Raw genomic sequence first — 17,868 nt, forward strand, 5'->3', positions numbered from 1 at the left:
CTTAGAATAAATTAGTACAAAAGATTGTCATGGTTTAATTTCATTAATATACAACTTGGCTCTGGTTCTAATGAGACCTCAGTATCCAAACGTGATGGATGGGATGGAGGGCAGATTTAAAGAACATTTCAAATTATAATTTAGAACAAAGCCTGTGAGTAGGCATAGCCATGGTAACCCCTGTCGAATTTAATAAATATAACAGAGTATATTCCTGACTTTTGTTTTAAATATAACGATGCTCAAGGAACACTGTTCACTTTGCTTATTAATTCTGGAGGGAGACGATCAATAAAATCATGATCATTTTGTGAATGTTCCATTAGACTCTCAGATGCTATTGCTACACTTGTATCAACAGATATCAAGTTGAAAATCAAAGAAAGTTAACAGATTTTGCTCTATTAAAACGAATGATAGCTTTTAACTGGAAGAAAATTGTCGCAGCTACAACTGGAGCCTGGATCAAGGACCCTGTGCAGTGATGTAGAGATTAATATGTACCCTGAAAAACACATCAGGTTTTTGAGAGGGAATTCAACAATAATGTCATGATTTTATTAAATGTGGCGATATCAGAGCTTCTAACCATTATTCGAAACAGTTTATTCGTTGGGCATCATTTATTTTGCTGTGTGGACATTTAAATGTCACGTCCAGCTGTTCGGGATTCCATGTTATTCACATTTGTATTAATTTTAACTGTAATTTGCCAACTTTAAAGCATTTCACTTCTAACTAGTTTAGCACAGAAAATCCACAACCACAATGACTAAAGAAATTAAGATTTAAATGATTAGTTAAATTAGTCCAGGAACACAGTGAGCAACTTTACTGAGATAGACGTGTTAGGACCGGCTGTCAGGGGTCAGACTATTAATAGCGTCGATGTAACAAAGCAAATCCGTTGGATATATGTGCAGCATAATGTGGAACAGCTGTGTGGTCCAGTGAGTATAAGCAGACCTTCAGCTGGAAAGCGTGGCGTGTTGTCAGGTGTTCACTTTGCTCTATTGTCCTTGAGCAGGAGACCATGAATCCCCACCAGCCTTCTTCTGCAGGTGATTTCTCCAGGCAAGTAAAAACATTTATTTCACCTCGGGGCAGTTATGCAAAAATATAATACATATTTAAGTACACCGACTCTCCTGAATTGACCCCAACCCTGGATGCTATAATGCTTTTCCTGGAGCCATGTATGTCTGACGAGGCAAAGGGCACTGGTTGCAGGAAGATCACCTCGCCGTGTGGCTGCATGTGGGGGACACAAGTGCAGAGAGAAGCTGCTCGTGTGCAAGTGTGAGAGGGAACAGAGATGGAGACAGAAATGAATTGTGTGTGGGGGGGGGGGGGGGGGTTGGCATCCTACTTGCATGTGAAAATGTGTTTGTGTTGGTGTTGTGAGGGGTTAAATGAAAGTCAGTGTGCACACATGGGGCATCATAAGCAGACAATGAAAAATGAGAGTGGAGAGGCTGTACAGCCATTTTCCCTGAGGGAACAGCTACAAGCAGGCGTACGCACCTTTGGTGATAATCGCTGTGTGTGTGTGTGTGTGTGTGTGTGTGTGTGCGTGTGTTTCAGTGTGTCAGAGCGAGAGCAAAACGAAAACTGGGGAAGAAACGTAACAAACGCAGGTTTTTGGGGTTGGATTTGTGTGTGTGTGTGTGTGTGTGTGTGCGTGTGTGTGTGTAAGACGGACCATATTCACATTAACCCTTGCCATTTCTCACAAGCACCCATTTGATTAACACAATAACCTATTCCTGAGGAATCTCATCTTCAAAGAGTATGAACCTAATAAACTGCCACCTTCAATAGTTTCAATACTGAATGAGCCTTGAATGAATATTGTGGTTAAACACGAGTTGGTTTATTTATTTATGATTTGTTCAGATACGCCTACGTGTAGGAGATTTATATTTATGTTGGTGAAAAAGTATACTAAAGTACAGCCACTGAGGTCAGTAATTGCTTACAATATTTCACTTTTATTCTTTAGTTGGGAGTCTTCTAGCTTCGCACTGAATATGACATTCAGAGTGCCACTTCAATATAAAGTGGCAAAAGTCAGAAGGATCACATAACTGCTCAATTAACAAGATGAAACAGTTTTCTTACTTCAAGACAAACCCAACTCGTGCTTGCTTTTCATTTGTACAACCATCTATTCTTCAGCTTGGCCAGACCGTAATATGTCATGGTCTTTCACATCTTTTAAAAAGAAGACAGAAAAATAGTTGTTGTTTTGAAGGAGGTTTGCTCTTTTGCCCTTGACAGGAAATAAAAAGTAGGCAGCCAACAACTACTTTTCCTTATTTCTTCACCTCCTGTTACACACGCACACACACTTGCACACACACACACACACACGCACGCACACACACACACACACACACACACACACACACACACACACACACACACACATATAGTAAGTGCAGAGCACGGCACAACTCTTTGTCTCCGTCGGCTGTGTACTGAAAGTAGCACGTCAGCAGCGTAGCACCACAGCTGTAGTGCTCCGTCAGTTCTGCTGCGTGCTCACACACATCTTGACAGTTCTCGCAGCCCAATATCACAACGTATACATGTGTGCATAAGCTGGAAGACAACACACTTTCCTTAGCATGAGAAGTAGTTAGTACACATAAACAAGCAGGAATGTCTTAGAGGTCCTTTAGGGTTTTGACAGATTATAGTTGGGTTCATTCTCTCTCTCTCTATATATATATATATATATATATATATATATATATATAGAACATTTGTTTATGTATTAATGACAGTCGGAGCTACAGTAACGCATTTATTTTTATAAATGTCAATAGTTTTGTTATGTGATCATCTTTTGTCCTTTTATGTTTTTCATTCATAAACAAAGTTATTATAGCCTCGGTGTTTGTCGTAATCGTGTTTATTTGTGCTTCTGTTCGGGTGATTTTGTTACAAAATGTGGCCAAATTCACATTTCAGGTTTCTCAGAGTGGTTCAAATCTGCAGGCCCCATGTGTATCAACAGATATTACGCAACAGAGCAACCTAATATTCCCATCACATTGCACACATTATACATTGTCAAAGAGCTGCAATTAGTTTTCATCAATACACTGAAATGTTTTCCCAGAGGAGTATCTTTAGTTATCGTGTTATAAGGATGAGAAAACCCATCAACCTTCGGAATTACTACGATTAAGCTTTTAAATGAATCTAAGCTGCCGTCAGAGGGAGGCCGGTTCCAGCTGCTCCACCAACTAGAGCTCTTCTCCGGACGTTGTGGGTGTGTGCTTGATTGGCACTTCTCTCTTAGTTTAGTTGCACCTGTTACAGCGGAACAATTTACAGCGTTGTGGTACTTACGAGATTAAAATTAAATCTGTATGAAAGAGAAACGTAACTGCACTCACCTGTATGAGCACGTTTGTAGCACCCAGCGTGGACGTAGCAACGCAGTGAAGGTTGTGGGCAATGCAAGCAGCACCGATAGCATTATTAGCGGTGTGATTGACAGCTGTGTCCCAAATCCCCCCCAAAAAACTCAATTTGTTGATGTCATGAAGTATAAGTGTGGAACTGCTCCATAGACAATGAATTGAGAAAGATGTTTTCGATGACACTGAGGGCACCCAGGGAAATGTTCTTGGTGTAGCAGTACATCCTTTATAGCAGAACTGAGAACGCTGCAAGAGAATGAAGCTAAGACAGATCGGGTCTGAGAAAGAAATAACACATTCTGAATCCATCAAGTCACTTAACCATTCACTGTCTATGGGGCAGCTTCAGACTTTTTCACATCACACGTTTGAGACTTGAAATATTCATTGAACTTTCCTACGCCAGAGAAATAACATATTGGAATTCTTAATTCAGGGTTTTTCGCAACAACAAACACAGCTCACAGAGAAAATAGATTAACTTCATCATGGGTTAAAAAAACAACAAAAAAACATGTATTACATGAACGCTGATAACATTAGCCATGACTGTATTTTCAAAGACATATTGTGCTCTCGCTATCTATATGGGAATCTCTGAATCCTGTGTGTCTTTTGTATATCTCGAGAATCGTTCATCCAATCTACTTCAGACTTGGCGGGTTTATTGTTGGGGACCCAAGGACATCCAGTGTCGTATTGTGGTGAACGTGACACTTTTTAATATGGATAAACTTTGAATAAACGAGAGATTGGCGCTCTGTGTAGCAGTGTGGGCGGGGCTTCAGGGCTCTGTGGACCGAGCATGCCTGCTGCTTGATGCTGGATATACTTTATAACATTACAGCCCAACGCCAAGCAGCACTTCTAGGGGCCAACGAGCAGGCACCAATACCAGGAGCTAAACAATCTGTTCCGATCAGACACACACTAGTATAGTATATCATTTATATACCTTAAATATATGTGATTGTCCACCCAGTTGGTGTCTGTTGTAGTTCAGTCACTCAACAATAAAGGCCTCAGTATTATTATAGCCAGTGGTCCATGCACTTGGACATCACAGTCGTATTCCCCAGTCCAGGAATAACTTGTATCCCTCTCGTTCTTATCTCAGTCCAAACAGCGCTTTCCTGGCGTGTGGTATTTGACTCAGTGAGAAACAGAGGGAGAGAGACAGAGGATGTAGGAAGAAAAATAAATAAGAGAGTCTGAGAGACAGAAAGCGAGACAGGCCATTCCACAACACCAGCATGTGGAACACTGCCAATCTTTTTGTCTGATAGAATAATCAGCATGCTCTCGACAGGAGAGTGAAAATTGACATTCACGCACAAAAACATGGCAAGCATAGTCAATTATCCGCGGGGTTTGTTTTTCTCTCTGTGCCATCCATTTGCATACTGTTCCCATGAGAAGGTGCTTTTGATGTAGTTAGGCGATTCTGGTCAGTATGATATTATGAGAGTGTGTCTTATTAGCGCGCGGCGTGTGCAGATAGGGAAAAGGTCATAATGTTTCTTTGTTCCCATAGCTCCTTTTCCTCAATTAAGGCTAATCACCAGAGCCCAACATTGATCCAGCCTCACAGCTTTTCTCATGCTTGGATTCTGATGATCTGTATTGTGTGTGTGTGTGTGTGTGTGTGTGCTCATGTGTGTGCGTGTCTGTATGTGTGTGTGTGCATATTTATGTGAGTACTAGTGTATGTGTGAAACAGGGAGAGAGCAAGTGTAGCAACACGGACAGGGACAGGCAGGATCTTGTCCATACATGTGCCAGCGTGAACACGTGTGTAAATGTAAGTGCCATTCTGTGATCCAGCACGTCGAATGATTTACCTCTCTGGTGTAATGGAGCAATTTCTCTCTTTTTTTTCTCTCTATTCCCCATCTCGCATTTTCCTCCTCTTTCAATCTGCAGTAAAATATTCTCCCGTTTAGCTCTGTGACAAGTCATCTGTCACTCAGTACGGCGAGGGACAGCATCTTCTGATGGACAGGGCCCTGTGTGTGTGTGTGTGTGAGAGAATATGCTGTGAATCATGAGGCCATTGTCGTTGTTGTTTTTTTAATTTGTAAAGAACACAAAGGTGCAGTTTGCATGATCGACTACTTTCACAAGTTAGCCGAAATCCTTTTATGAACAACATATTTATCTTCTGTCAGATGGTGAGCCTCATATTGACAAAAAGATTGACATATTATGCGTTGCGCTACACATCCATCCTCCTCCCAAGAGCAGTCAGACTCTTTCTTTCTAACCTTTGTGTCTTAAGAGTTGTTTTTATTTGTGTATCCATGCCAAATATTGAATTTTGTTTGGGAGAGAAAATGTTTTTTTTTGTGTGCAGACGCTGAAGCCTTGAGTTATATGCTCCCCATTCAATAATCACCATATCCTGTTCTCTTAAGATTAAATGTTATGATAGAACATCGCAGGGCTGTCGGTGACACATTCTACTCGACATTGTGTCTTCATTCAAATCAAAGCTGACAAGCAGAAGTTTTCCGGCACACGTTGACTACAATTCACTCTTCACTGATGTTGCTGCCACAGAGAAACATATCTGTTTTGATATCATCTTTAGAAATGTACTTACATTTTCATCGTAGTTTACAATTTTGTTCAACATAGTCCTTTGATTTTGGTATACTAGGTTAGTTAAAAGCAGCTTCCTTGCTCCGGCAGCCATTTCATATTTGGCAAACAACATGACAACATACTAGATTAAAATGTACAGCAGTGGTGATGGAATCGAATATACAGTGTTGCAATAAATATAATTGTATAATGATTTTTTTTTCTTCTAACACTTCATAAAACAGCTGGGCACTGTAGTTTCTTTATCACCCTTACTCAAACAGGAGTAAATAGTGCATTTGTTGGGGACTATTTTGGGCTGCGGATTGATACACATTTTGGTGATTTAGTGTGAATTTAAGGCAGCAGATTGTTGTGTGTGGTGTATATATTGACTTAAAATAAACTACAGTGTACATGTTCATGGTGAAGGATGTCCAGCCTAGTGGTGTGGCTCGTTGATGGGTTGAATAGCTGCTGGACAACAATGGATCTCTTTGGCACAGATGAATAATAAACAATATATCAGCTACACAGGCAATACTGGTTAGTAGGATCTCTTCGTAGTTGGTTTTGGTCTTTCCACGTGATTTGTGGACAATAAAAAAAAAACATACTGTATATCCTTAGCCTACAAGGTGTTCATGTTTTATCCTCTCCATATATGTTTATGGCCTTACAAAATATCAAATAATAATGTGTCAAGTGTGAATGTCAATCTCCTATCCTGCAGGCAAATGGCACGCCCGGTTTATTTATTCATCTCAATGGGTATTACTTTGTTTTCAAATGAAACTATGAAATACAAGCACTATATCATAGTGCAGATTCCTGCTTGTTTTCTATGTTTATATCGTTGGCGTTCAGCAGGCAGCTGTGTACTGTGCTGGGAATAATAGGCTGCCTTTCTGAGAGCCGTAGGTCTCTGAGGGCAGTGCAGTGCTGGCTGCTGAAGCCACAGGCTCTCTTCTGTAATAGCCTGTAATTCCTTCTGTCTCGCGTAAGCAACAACACGGCCTGACAGCACGCACACACTGACCACCACACACATGTAGGGAGTGAGCGGGGAAAAGGCTTTTATCAAAGGGTCACATGTGGCGGAGGTCCCCTTGTGTTGCAGACGTGTATCAATATACATACAATGCATTGACCTGTGCCTTTACACACCTTTTCATACTGATAAAGATAAGGGGATTTAGACAAAGGTCAGAAAAGGTCAGTGGTTACAGTGATCCAGGTGTGTGTTTGTCTCCCAACCTTTTAGGCAACATGTGGCCCTCATCGCCAACACGGGCTATGCCTACCATCAGGCGCAAGCGTGTGTGTGTGTGTGTGTGTGTAGGAGTGCAGGTGAGTGTGAGTGTTTGGTGTGGAGTTGGATGGTACAGGTGTCAGACTCTACCCCTACAGCCCCGTGGCGGCCGGAGAAGTTAATTGGCAGCATCTGGCTGTCTGAGAGCCCAAGCGCCCATCCACCCACCCCGCCCTGTTCCTTCTCCTCCCTCCTTCCCCCCGGCCCTCCCCGCCTGTGGGTGCTGCTACCCCTGGCACGCACATGGCGACACCAGTCTGGCTGCAAGCTGTGAACTTGGAGTGTCTGTGTGTGTGTGTGTGTGTGTGTGTGTGTGTGTGTGTGTGTGTGTGTGTGTGTGTGTGTGTGTGTGTGTGTGAGAGTGTGAAGATGTGTGTGTGTGTGTGTGCATGTGTGATATACGGGGGAGTATGGAGGCAGACAGGGCACCCATGCCCCCAGCTGCCACCGCTGTGCCAAGGGAAATGCGAGCAGACAGGCTGGCATCTCTGTGCCAAGGCCAGCAGGGCCCTCAGGGAAGAGGGGGATACTGAGCCATGGAGGGAGGGGTGTGTGTGGGGGGGGGGGGGGGGGGGGGGGAGAGAGAGAGAGAGAGAGAGAACAATTCTACTGATGTTGTGACAGTCTCACAACATGGGGTTTGCATGCTGATCACTCAATAAGTGTTTGTGGTGTGGCGTCGGCTCCGTGGCCTCAAAGTAACCTCATGTGCCAGGCCATCTACCAGAAATGTATCAGTCACGGTATAATTTTGATAACCACTCATTCATGAAGGGAAAACAAACATTTTGCTGCAGCTCAAAACTTCAATTGACATTTGTCATAAATTCTCACATTTTGCTGATTAATAAAGTATCACCTGATAACCTCATCATTAGACTAACCATTGAAGGAATTAACTGATCATTCTTCTCGCTTTAGGAAAAATAAAAGGTCATTTCGGATTGAATATCTTCAATGTAAATTTGGAAAAACAATCAATGTATAGACCACATGCATGTGGTTCAAGAAGTACACTACCTCTAAAAACACAGTAGTATTCATAATACCAGTGATATTATCAGTAGTAATAGCATAACTAACTTTTCATAATCAATATAAATTAGTTGGCATATTGCTTTTTTTGCATTAACAGCAGAGATACATACAGGAGACATGTGGAGTGAAAGAGGGGTACCACACGCAACACAACTCAGAGTCGAGGACGTTGCAGGTATTGTATGTTTTAATTGTATGTTTGGAACAATAGTCAAAATCCCCCCCCAAAAAATAATATTGAATAATATTGAATATATAATAATATATTGAATAGTGAAAAGGTTGTAGTTTGGTTTACTCAGGCAACACAACTACTTGGTTAGCTTGAGGAAAGGATCATGGTTTGGTGAAAACAACACACCAGTAATATTACCAGGAGCTATAGCACATTAGGAGGAGGTGCAGAAATGACTTTTCATAATCAATATACATTTTTGGGCATATTGCCATACGTGGACAGTTAACGCCATCTCACAATAAATCTGGGTCGTAATAAGTGTCTCGTTATTTTATATCATACCATGTTTTCTTTCCTGCTCTTATGAACATAGTACATGAACAGCAGCTACACAAATTAGTATAGATGTTTTTTTTTGTTTTTTTGATGGTTAGTCAGAAGTAAAACAAATACAGTAACACTGTTAAGATTAATGTAGTTCAGTATGAAATATTGTGGATCATAATGTGACAGGACCTTTGTGATATACAAGTTGATTCCATTCTTTTTAACGAGCCTAAGTTAGTTAAATAAACCATTATTGCAAAATCCGCAACACTGAGTGTGACTAAAGGATAATTCATTATTTATTGTTCTCGTCATTGCATTATTCAAACTGTTGGTTATTTTACCACATCTGCAAATTGATCTGATCAGTGTAATGGACTACAGGAGGTGAGCTCATCCCTATGTGGAATTTAATAAAAAGTGATTTCAGAATGTATCATGTGTGTTGCATTGCTTCCACTGACTACGTTTCCAGAGAGAATGATCTCATCGCTCTGTGTGACCCTATTCCTTACACACACTCACACCTAAAACACACACACACACGCGCGCACACATGCACACACACATAAGGAGGATACAGCAGCAGTGATGCTGATGCTTGATCTTAGATCACTCAGCCCCCTGTTACCGACTTCACTCGGTGCGAGTCAGACACGGTGAGATTAGAGTGTATTTTTTCCTCCATGTCATATTTTTTCAGTCATCTCGACGGTGACGACTTAATTTGCTAAAACAAATCATGTACTTTACACAAAAGATTACACAAATCATGTGTAATTAAAACCAATCAGCCTGAGTACAGTAGCCATAGTGGTTGTAACTTATTTCAGATTTTAACAAAAAACAAGTTTTTACGGAGCTAACAGTGTTTGCCTGATGGGGAACCGGAAGGGGGGGTGCTGTGCTTCCGTGTTTGCAGTGCGGCATTACTCCACTTTATGTGTACATAGCAAATTGTTGTGCGCCGCTATATTAATGTTCGAAAACTAGTATTTTTTTTTTTTAAAAGAAAAAAATTAACCAAGAATGAATAGTCCGTGAGCTTGGTCAGGCTGGTCATTCCCTCTGCTGCAGTACAGAGACCATCACTAATGGACTAATGGACTGGACTCTTACATAGAGTTGCATCCACTGGATAATCACATGGTCACTTCCCTACTGTGCAAACATATGCACAGCATATATCTTGGTTGTGTGTGTGTGTGCGTGTGTGTGAGTTTGAGAAAGGAGAGCGGAGAGACCGTCTGTCTATAATTGTGTGATGCAGCATTTCCCAAAGTGCAACATTATACTCCCATTACATTATCTATGTGTGTGTATGTGTGTGTGTGTGTGTGTGTGTGGACTGAATAGACAGACTGGCGCCAGACAGTCATAATAACAATCTTCCAGACCAGACAAAGACAAAAGCTAGTACTACTACTACACACACACGCAAACACACAAACACACACAAGCTCGGTCATCTCCTCTTACTCCCACCAGCTTACACACCACCACCTCTCACTTGGGGCTTAACACTGACATCATCATTTTATTGGATGTGTGTGTGTGTGTGTGTGTGTGTGTGTGTGTGTGTGTGAGATTGCGTGTGTGTGTGTGTTTGATATTGTTTTATTATGGTTGCTTCCACTGTAGCCCCCATTATCCCAGACGATTGTGCACCTGCCCTGTTGCCCCGGTGGGGCCCAGTGGCGCCACAGTGTCGAGGCCTCGGTGATCATCTGCTTCCTGCTAATTGCCCCGCTGCCCCTCAAGACGCGGGGGAGCTAGCTGCTAGCAGGCCCAGCGTGCTCCATCTAGCCGAGACCCCTTTGGGATGTTGTAACTTTTTTGGACTGCAGTTGAGGTTTGATTGGTTCGAAAAAAGCGTGTAGTCCGTTCCAGTGTTTTGTGTTTCCATGAAACTAAACTGCCAGTTTGTCTCGGTGTCTCTTTTGACACGTGTGTTCAATTCAATTATATATTTATTCCATGTAATTATGAATTGTACGTTTTATTATCAGATACACGTGTATGCTTTTTCTGCTTTTACAACCGAGCTGCTTTGTTCCGCAGGTTCTCCCCTCAGGAGTCACTGTATGTGTCGGAGAGAACACACAGCGTTTGTGTTGATTTGTATTTATTTTTTTTAAAGGCACAGCCCGCTCTTTGTCCCTGAAAGTGCTCTTCTTGTACCTGTGGAGAGGTCACCTCTCACTCAAACCCGTGGCCCTCTACTGGTCCATCCAGGCACTGTAACACTTTAAATTATAAATCTTTAATTAATTTATCTTCATAATAAAAAATATATAAATGTCAAACTATAAACACTCAGGAAATGATCAGGCACAAGGCCTAAAATGACAAATGAAAAACTGCACTGGAGACTTAATGATGAGAGAATTCAAATAAGAAATGGAAAAAAAAGTATATTCTTTATATATTTCCCTCATTGCCACTATCTCAGGCTACGTTAGAGCAGCTACAGTAAATCCTACACTGCTTTCATCTCTGTGTGCCCCTCAGGGGTGATAAAAGTGTCCCATGTGAATGTATGAGTGCTGTACATCTCTCGCAGATTTAGAGTGGAACAGATTAGGAGTTTGAGTTAGAGGCGAACACTGGAGCACGCAGTCACATTTACATTGCAGACATTTACATGATAAGAAAAGTCTTTCTACTCGTGTGATCGCCAACATGACAAAGAGTGTTGAGGGTATTGGGTCAGAGTCAAAGAGTCCTGAGAGTATTCCTGGAACATTTCTATTTTAAATGGGAGAAAGTAAAAAAAAAAAAAATGTATATATAGAATTGCAGGCACGAAGTAGAAGATGTTTTTCTAGACAGTAAATCAGACAGAGAAGAAGAAGATGATAGGAGGAGAGGGGGACATGAAAAAGAGATGAATTACTGGAAGAGATGAGTTTTTTCACACAAGGACGGACAGCCACACACACACACACACACACACACACACACACACACACCCACTCCCTTTTATTTTATACCTCACTGTTGTCTTTGTTGGCTTGTCAAACATTCATGCTCTCAACTATTAGGAAGGTTAAATGTCCTCCAATATGCCTGAACAACTGTCAAGCTCCACAGATCCCCACCAGCTCATTTAAGGCAAATATTTAGTCCGTTTGGCAAACATTTCTCATTGAATAACATATTTCTTCAATCCTTCTGTGTTACTACGCCAATAGTTGAAGAGGCAATATTTCTTGGCACTCTAAACTGATGCCAGATGTTAGATGGACTCATTGTCTTTTTTTTTTGTTTTGCATACTAAGTCAAGCAGAAAACAGCAGCCAAAATCATTTGAGGAGTGTCAAACGTGTGGCTATGTATATTCATGTGTGAGGAAGTGTGCATGTGTATCTGTATATGTATTCTTGAAGCATCCATCTATCGTTTTTTTTGGATGCAAATCAAGCTGCAACAAAGATTTCTGGGGACACTGTTACTAGGCAACCTGTGCTTGCTTTGTAATTCGGTTGGCCCGCTGTATATTGTATGTGGTGGTACAGTATATTCATTAGGCTCAGGCTTCACGAGAATGTGTCCTTGGATTGGTGCTGACTTCATCAGATGTGCAGGAGGAAGTCGTAGATTAGGATTTGACCTTTGCTGAAGAGCGACTTTGTGAAACATTCACCTCTTTCATAGGGTTAAATCAAAACTTTGTGCAGCAGCGTGTGTGTGAGCATAAAGTCTATAAGATGCAGGACCAGGTCCGATAATGGGAAATAGCCTGGATTGATGCCGCTGGTAGCAGTAGCAGCAGTAAGGTTTTGCAGGAAGCAATAACGCTCCTGAATTATGGACTTTCTTGTAACAAGAGAGCTGAGAGCCGCACACCTGTGGAGACAACAGGCCGTTAGCGGCCTCCTAAGGTCAGAAGCAGCCCTCTGATGAGGCTGAAACATGACAGAAGAAGACACTCTCACATCAAAACACCCAGGAGGTGGACTCTCATCGGGTGGCCTTTTACGCTGCTTCCTGTTAGAGGTATTGCAAAAAGCTCCTTCATCTCAACTCTTCAGTATTTGCTCCGCTATTCACATATCTAGGTGAGTAGCAGAGCAAACCTTAATACAAGGTTCAGCAGCTTTTAGACCAACATTACATTTTAAGGCGAGTTAATTGAATCATTTCGGTCAATATCCGATCACACCCACAGCGGATGCAGCACTAGAGGACATACAAATGAGTTATTTCCATTAATGTAATAACTCCTGGACTCTCATCTAAATACAACACGGTTACTGTTTATAGTGGTATCGCAAGTTAGTCTGCTGATATGTTTAATACAGAAAGAGTGTGTGTGTGTGTGTGTGTGTGTGCGCGTGTGTGTGTGTGCGTGTGCGTGTGCGTGTGCGTGTCCAGGTCTGGTAAGCTTTCTCCTGTATGTTTTTATCATTTGAGCAGAGTGCTCAGAGCTGCGGTGATTGGCGTGTCCTCTATGCTTGATTGATTTGAAAATATAGACAAGTTGTCGCCCCGTATGAAAGCTACCAATTTATAAGCCTTCATCTCGAAACTTCAGAGGGACGGCGGTGCCATCAAAATCAGAGCGTGAGTTTGTAGCTACCAATGGTTCAGAAGCCCCGGCAGGCAAAGTGACACCTCGCTAACGGCTGCCTGCTAGCTCTGTGAAACCCTCTCGCTTTTCTTTTCTCCCCGCGTCTCTTTTCTTCAGTTGTGTCCTTTTCTCTCTGACTTTGTCGCTTTGCTTGTCTCGTTCTCTATTTGTCAGCCATCCTCTGCCTTTGTCTAGTGTTTCGGTCTCTCTATTCCTCTTTGCTCTGCGTCCTCCTCTTTATTCTGTAAGGCTGTGATGAGACGCTCTGGCAGTTAACTTGTCCCACAGCTCGCTGTCAAAGGAATGACCTTGATGTAGCTCACACACGGTTTTGAGTTTGCCTCTTCGTTTCAGTGCGCGGCTCTTTGCGTATTCCTCTTGGTGTGCATGTTTCTGTGTCTCTGTAATAACCGAATTGTAAAAAACCATGTGTGAGCGTGTTATCATCTGAGGGGAAGCTTCTCCATTTTCAGCAGTGATAATTCTGTTGGGAGCGTACCACGTCAAGAGATGGGCAAAGGGAGGTACCATTTAGATAAAACAAATTGCCAGCTGCCGCGCAGGAGCAGCTAACGCCTAGATAAAAACCAAAGGGACTAAGTGCATTAATGTGCTTGCGCTGAAGTTTATGTGCATTTTTCATATTTGTGTCCATGACTGTAGACTAAAGCAGAAACAGCCTCCCTCAGCCTGTCGTTCAGGCCTTCCAGGCCGTGTCTTTCCATGAAACGACACACAGCTATTTTCATTGGCGTATAACTACAATGCTGTGACGGGGACAAGCAGCAGTAATTAAAATCAATAGCCGGGACTTTTTCAGTATCCGGCAAGGTCACACACACTGCCCAGTGGAGAGAAAGAGAAGGAGAAACAGAGTGGGATTGCACATGGGTGGGCAGAGCCAAACAGGGAGGTATGTAAAGAGGTGAGGTGTCATCTTATTTTAATTAACCCGCACCTTGGAGGGCTTTCACCATAGTAATGCACCAGTGTGTGTGTGTGTGGTGTTTTATTTTGTCCTTGTCGGTCAATTTTAATTCACAGTGGTCCACTTCAAACCCATGTGGTCTTTATATGAACATTTGCGCCCTTCCCCCCCCCCAAGATTACATTTTTTTCTTCTTCTTCTGTTTCTTTGTCCAGCTTTACAGGCTGTAAGACAAGGCTGGTAATCTGGCTCCAGTGGGAAGACTGGGTGTGGTACAGCTAGCCACTGGCTGCATTAGTATTCTGCTGAGATAGCCACATGCAGATACATTCTCCTCTCTCCTCCTCTGCTCTGAAGGAATAATCAGCACTGCCTTTCTCTCCCTCCGTCCCCTCTGTCTGAGTGATTTAGCTTTTTGTTTTACTAGGTACCAGCAGGGACATCTTCAAGTATTTGAAAATGCATGCAAGTGTGTTCACTATGCATTTCTATGCGGGTCCGTCGCCACACCTGATGTATTAGGCGTCTGTGCAAACACATAAAACTCTTGTGTGTCTCCTTCCTGTCCTCCCTCGGCAGAGGTGAGTCAGAGAGAGAAGTTCACTCTGTCAGAGTTGGCGCAGCACAGTCTGTCCTGTTTGTTGATAATCAGGTCCTGTTCCTATCACAGCCCCGATAGCATCTTCATCTGATCTGTTGCCAGTGACGCTCTAGCTCACCAACCAGCCCCGTCATCACACAGCCGCTACGCTGCTAGCCGCCACCCCTTCCCGTATATCTCTATCAGGCCCAGATCTGCCATCGCCCTGCACTCTCATCTTCTCCTTATCTCCTTATTCCACCTTTCTCCCTGCTCCCAACACCCCCGGAACACACCAGTCACTCATCGTTCTCATCTTCCTCCTTTTATCCTCCTCTCTCAGAGCGTCTGCCAAGGCTCCGATGGCAGACGCTGTTGTTCCCCAACGCTTGGTCTTCTTCATGTAAACTGTCGAGGCAGAGTCACTGAGTGACAGCAGAAGACGAAAAGAACAGGAAGGTAGAGAAAGAAGGCAAATGCGGTCCCTTGCATGCATCCCACCTGCCTCTGACCATGTCTCAGTGGCGAGGGCTAAACGCGGGAGGAGAGGAAAACAAAGATAGACGGGGCAAGAGTGTGAAGGGAAAACATGTTGAGTAAGCAGAGAAGTTCTGTAGACTGCAGCAGTACTGTCCCGCACCCCATCGACCGGCCATGAGGCGCACGGATCAGTCAGCTTTATTTCGCCCTGGGCCCAGCATGCAACATGCAACACACAATTCAGCAAAGTACACAACTACAGCACACAACAAAGGAGACATAGAGACCCGAAACATGCAGCGCATTACAAACAGGCGCAACAAAACCAGAAACATGCCGTATGCAGATTAGGTGCTTACCCCGTTCTTCACTCAATATAATTGTTCTAAATTGCTCACACACTTACACGACAACTTAAGACTTGAGCCAAAAAGGAAACACTTTTTTTTTTTTTTTGCTTTTCACTCAGACTGCCATTCTAAATTAAACATAAAACACACCATGCATAGCACAATAGTGTCATTGTCATCATAATTAAAATATCACATTCAAGTGGAAGCTGCTGCCTTTTAAAGTGGAAAGCTGAAACATTTTGATGCTCACAGACACAAACTGTGATCCAAAATTGCCCTTGAAAAGGTGAGCTCTCCTTTTATCTGGAGATCAATGGAACACCTCAAAGATTGACCCATGGCTTGATTATACATTGTGTATGTGTGGTCTGATTTTTCTTATTTGTCTATCTTTTTTGTTATTGCATTGTTATGTCTTTCAGTATTGAATTACAATAAACAGAGCTTACTCATATTTGCATAAAACGTCCAATTAATCTAAAAAAAATCTAATTAATTCAGTCAATTTATCTTTGTAGTTAGTCGACGATGTATTATTCTTTGTAATTTAATTTTGTTGTTTTGCTGTTCATTCTCAATCTGTCAGTTTGTATTTGTTCTCCCTGGCTTTGCATTAAATCATAATTGACAATTGTTCAAGCATCATGTATTGTCATTCTGCAACACAAGGGTTGCACAGCAGAATGCAGTTCCATGCCACACAAGAAAAACATGTCAAAACTAAAAGAAAGTAGTGCATTCCTGCCGTGCTTTTTGTGAATTTGCATAATGTCAACAGCAGCAACAGAACCGCCAGTGGATCCTGCGGGCAGATAAAGATTTGACATCAGGGCATCACCGTCCATCAGCTTTGACATTTGAGCAGCGAGCATCATCGATGTAAACACGGAGTCGTCCCACCGGAGTCCTGCACTCTGTCCCACCAGCTTGATCTGGCGAGCCATGATGGAGCCACTTCTCTGTAAAGATGTGGTCACAACTGATCTCCCGTTGCTGGGTTAGCATGAAGTATTATTCCATCCATCTTTCTTTCCTGCAGCCCGACCATAGGCCCAGATATCAGCCAGGAGTCGGCCGGGTCGTGAAATAGCCTCGGAACCAAAGGGAATGGCGTGTGAAATGTGGTGCAAATCTGGAGCATGAGCAGGGGCAGGTCTTCAGGGATCTGAGTCCAGGATGTCCTCCCCACGATTCTTTACAGGCTCATCAAGTGCAGTTCAGCTTTGCTGCTCGACGTATGTACCGACATTGCAGTCAAACTCTCCTTCACTTCCACTCCGATTTCTCGGTGCAACAAATTGTCCGGTTCGAACGGGGCGCGTTTTCTCATCTCTCGATGGGTAACTCACAAGTCAGTTTCCTCGTCTATCGTTACACTTTCTGCACTTATTTCCCATTCTTGCACAAGTGCTCTGCTTTCAACGTTCCTCATATCTTCCCCTGATGCAGTCATATAACCCTTCGAGACCTCGTGTTTTTAAATTTAAAAAGACCTGTCCTGTAAATGATCCTAATTTCTCCATAATGTGTTTGTCTTTTTCTGTCGCAGGCAGAGGCTTCCTGCCAAAAACGTGTACTACTACCGCTGCCCTGACCACCGGCGCAACTATGTCATGTCCTTCGCCTTCTGTTTTGACCGAGAGGACGACGTATACCAGTTTGCCTACTGCTACCCCTACACCTACTCCAGACTGCAGCACTACCTGGCCAGTCTGGAGCGCAGAAACCTGCCCTACCTGCAGAGGGAGCAACTGGGACTCAGTGTGGTGAGTTGGGAGGTGGGAGGTGCTTTGATAAACTGTGGGTGGGGGTTGGGGGGGGGGGTAGTGGCTATGGCTGGAGCAGGGAAGTTGAATGGTGAAGATAAGGGGTGGAAGGGTTGTTGTGTGTGTGTGTGTGTGTGTGTGCGTGTGTGTGTGTGTGTGTGTGTGTGTGTGTGTGTGTGTGTGTGTGTGTGCGTGTGTGCGTGTGTGCGTGTGTGTGTGTGGTGTGTGTCTTCAGGATAAGAAGACCCAGATTGGTAACTTAGGTGTGCCTGCTGGTCATAACTTCAGCCTCTCGTGTTATTATTAGGATTGTTGC

The 17,868-nt window shown here is 43.0% G+C and overlaps 1 protein-coding gene across 1 annotated transcript in view; it reads left to right on the forward strand.

The window, feature by feature from the left end:
• agbl4 (ATP/GTP binding protein-like 4) overlaps window positions 1-17,868 on the forward strand; it is a 236,494-nt gene that overhangs the window by 112,103 nt on the left and 106,523 nt on the right. Inside the window, exon 5 of the mRNA XM_034530650.1 lies at window positions 17,336-17,552. Coding sequence (XP_034386541.1) covers window positions 17,336-17,552 — 217 coding nt within the window. The remainder of the gene's footprint in view (window positions 1-17,335; window positions 17,553-17,868) is intronic.

Source organism: Cyclopterus lumpus, chromosome 4 (genome assembly GCF_009769545.1).
Source record: "Cyclopterus lumpus isolate fCycLum1 chromosome 4, fCycLum1.pri, whole genome shotgun sequence".
Classification (NCBI taxonomy): Eukaryota; Metazoa; Chordata; class Actinopteri; order Perciformes; family Cyclopteridae; genus Cyclopterus; species Cyclopterus lumpus.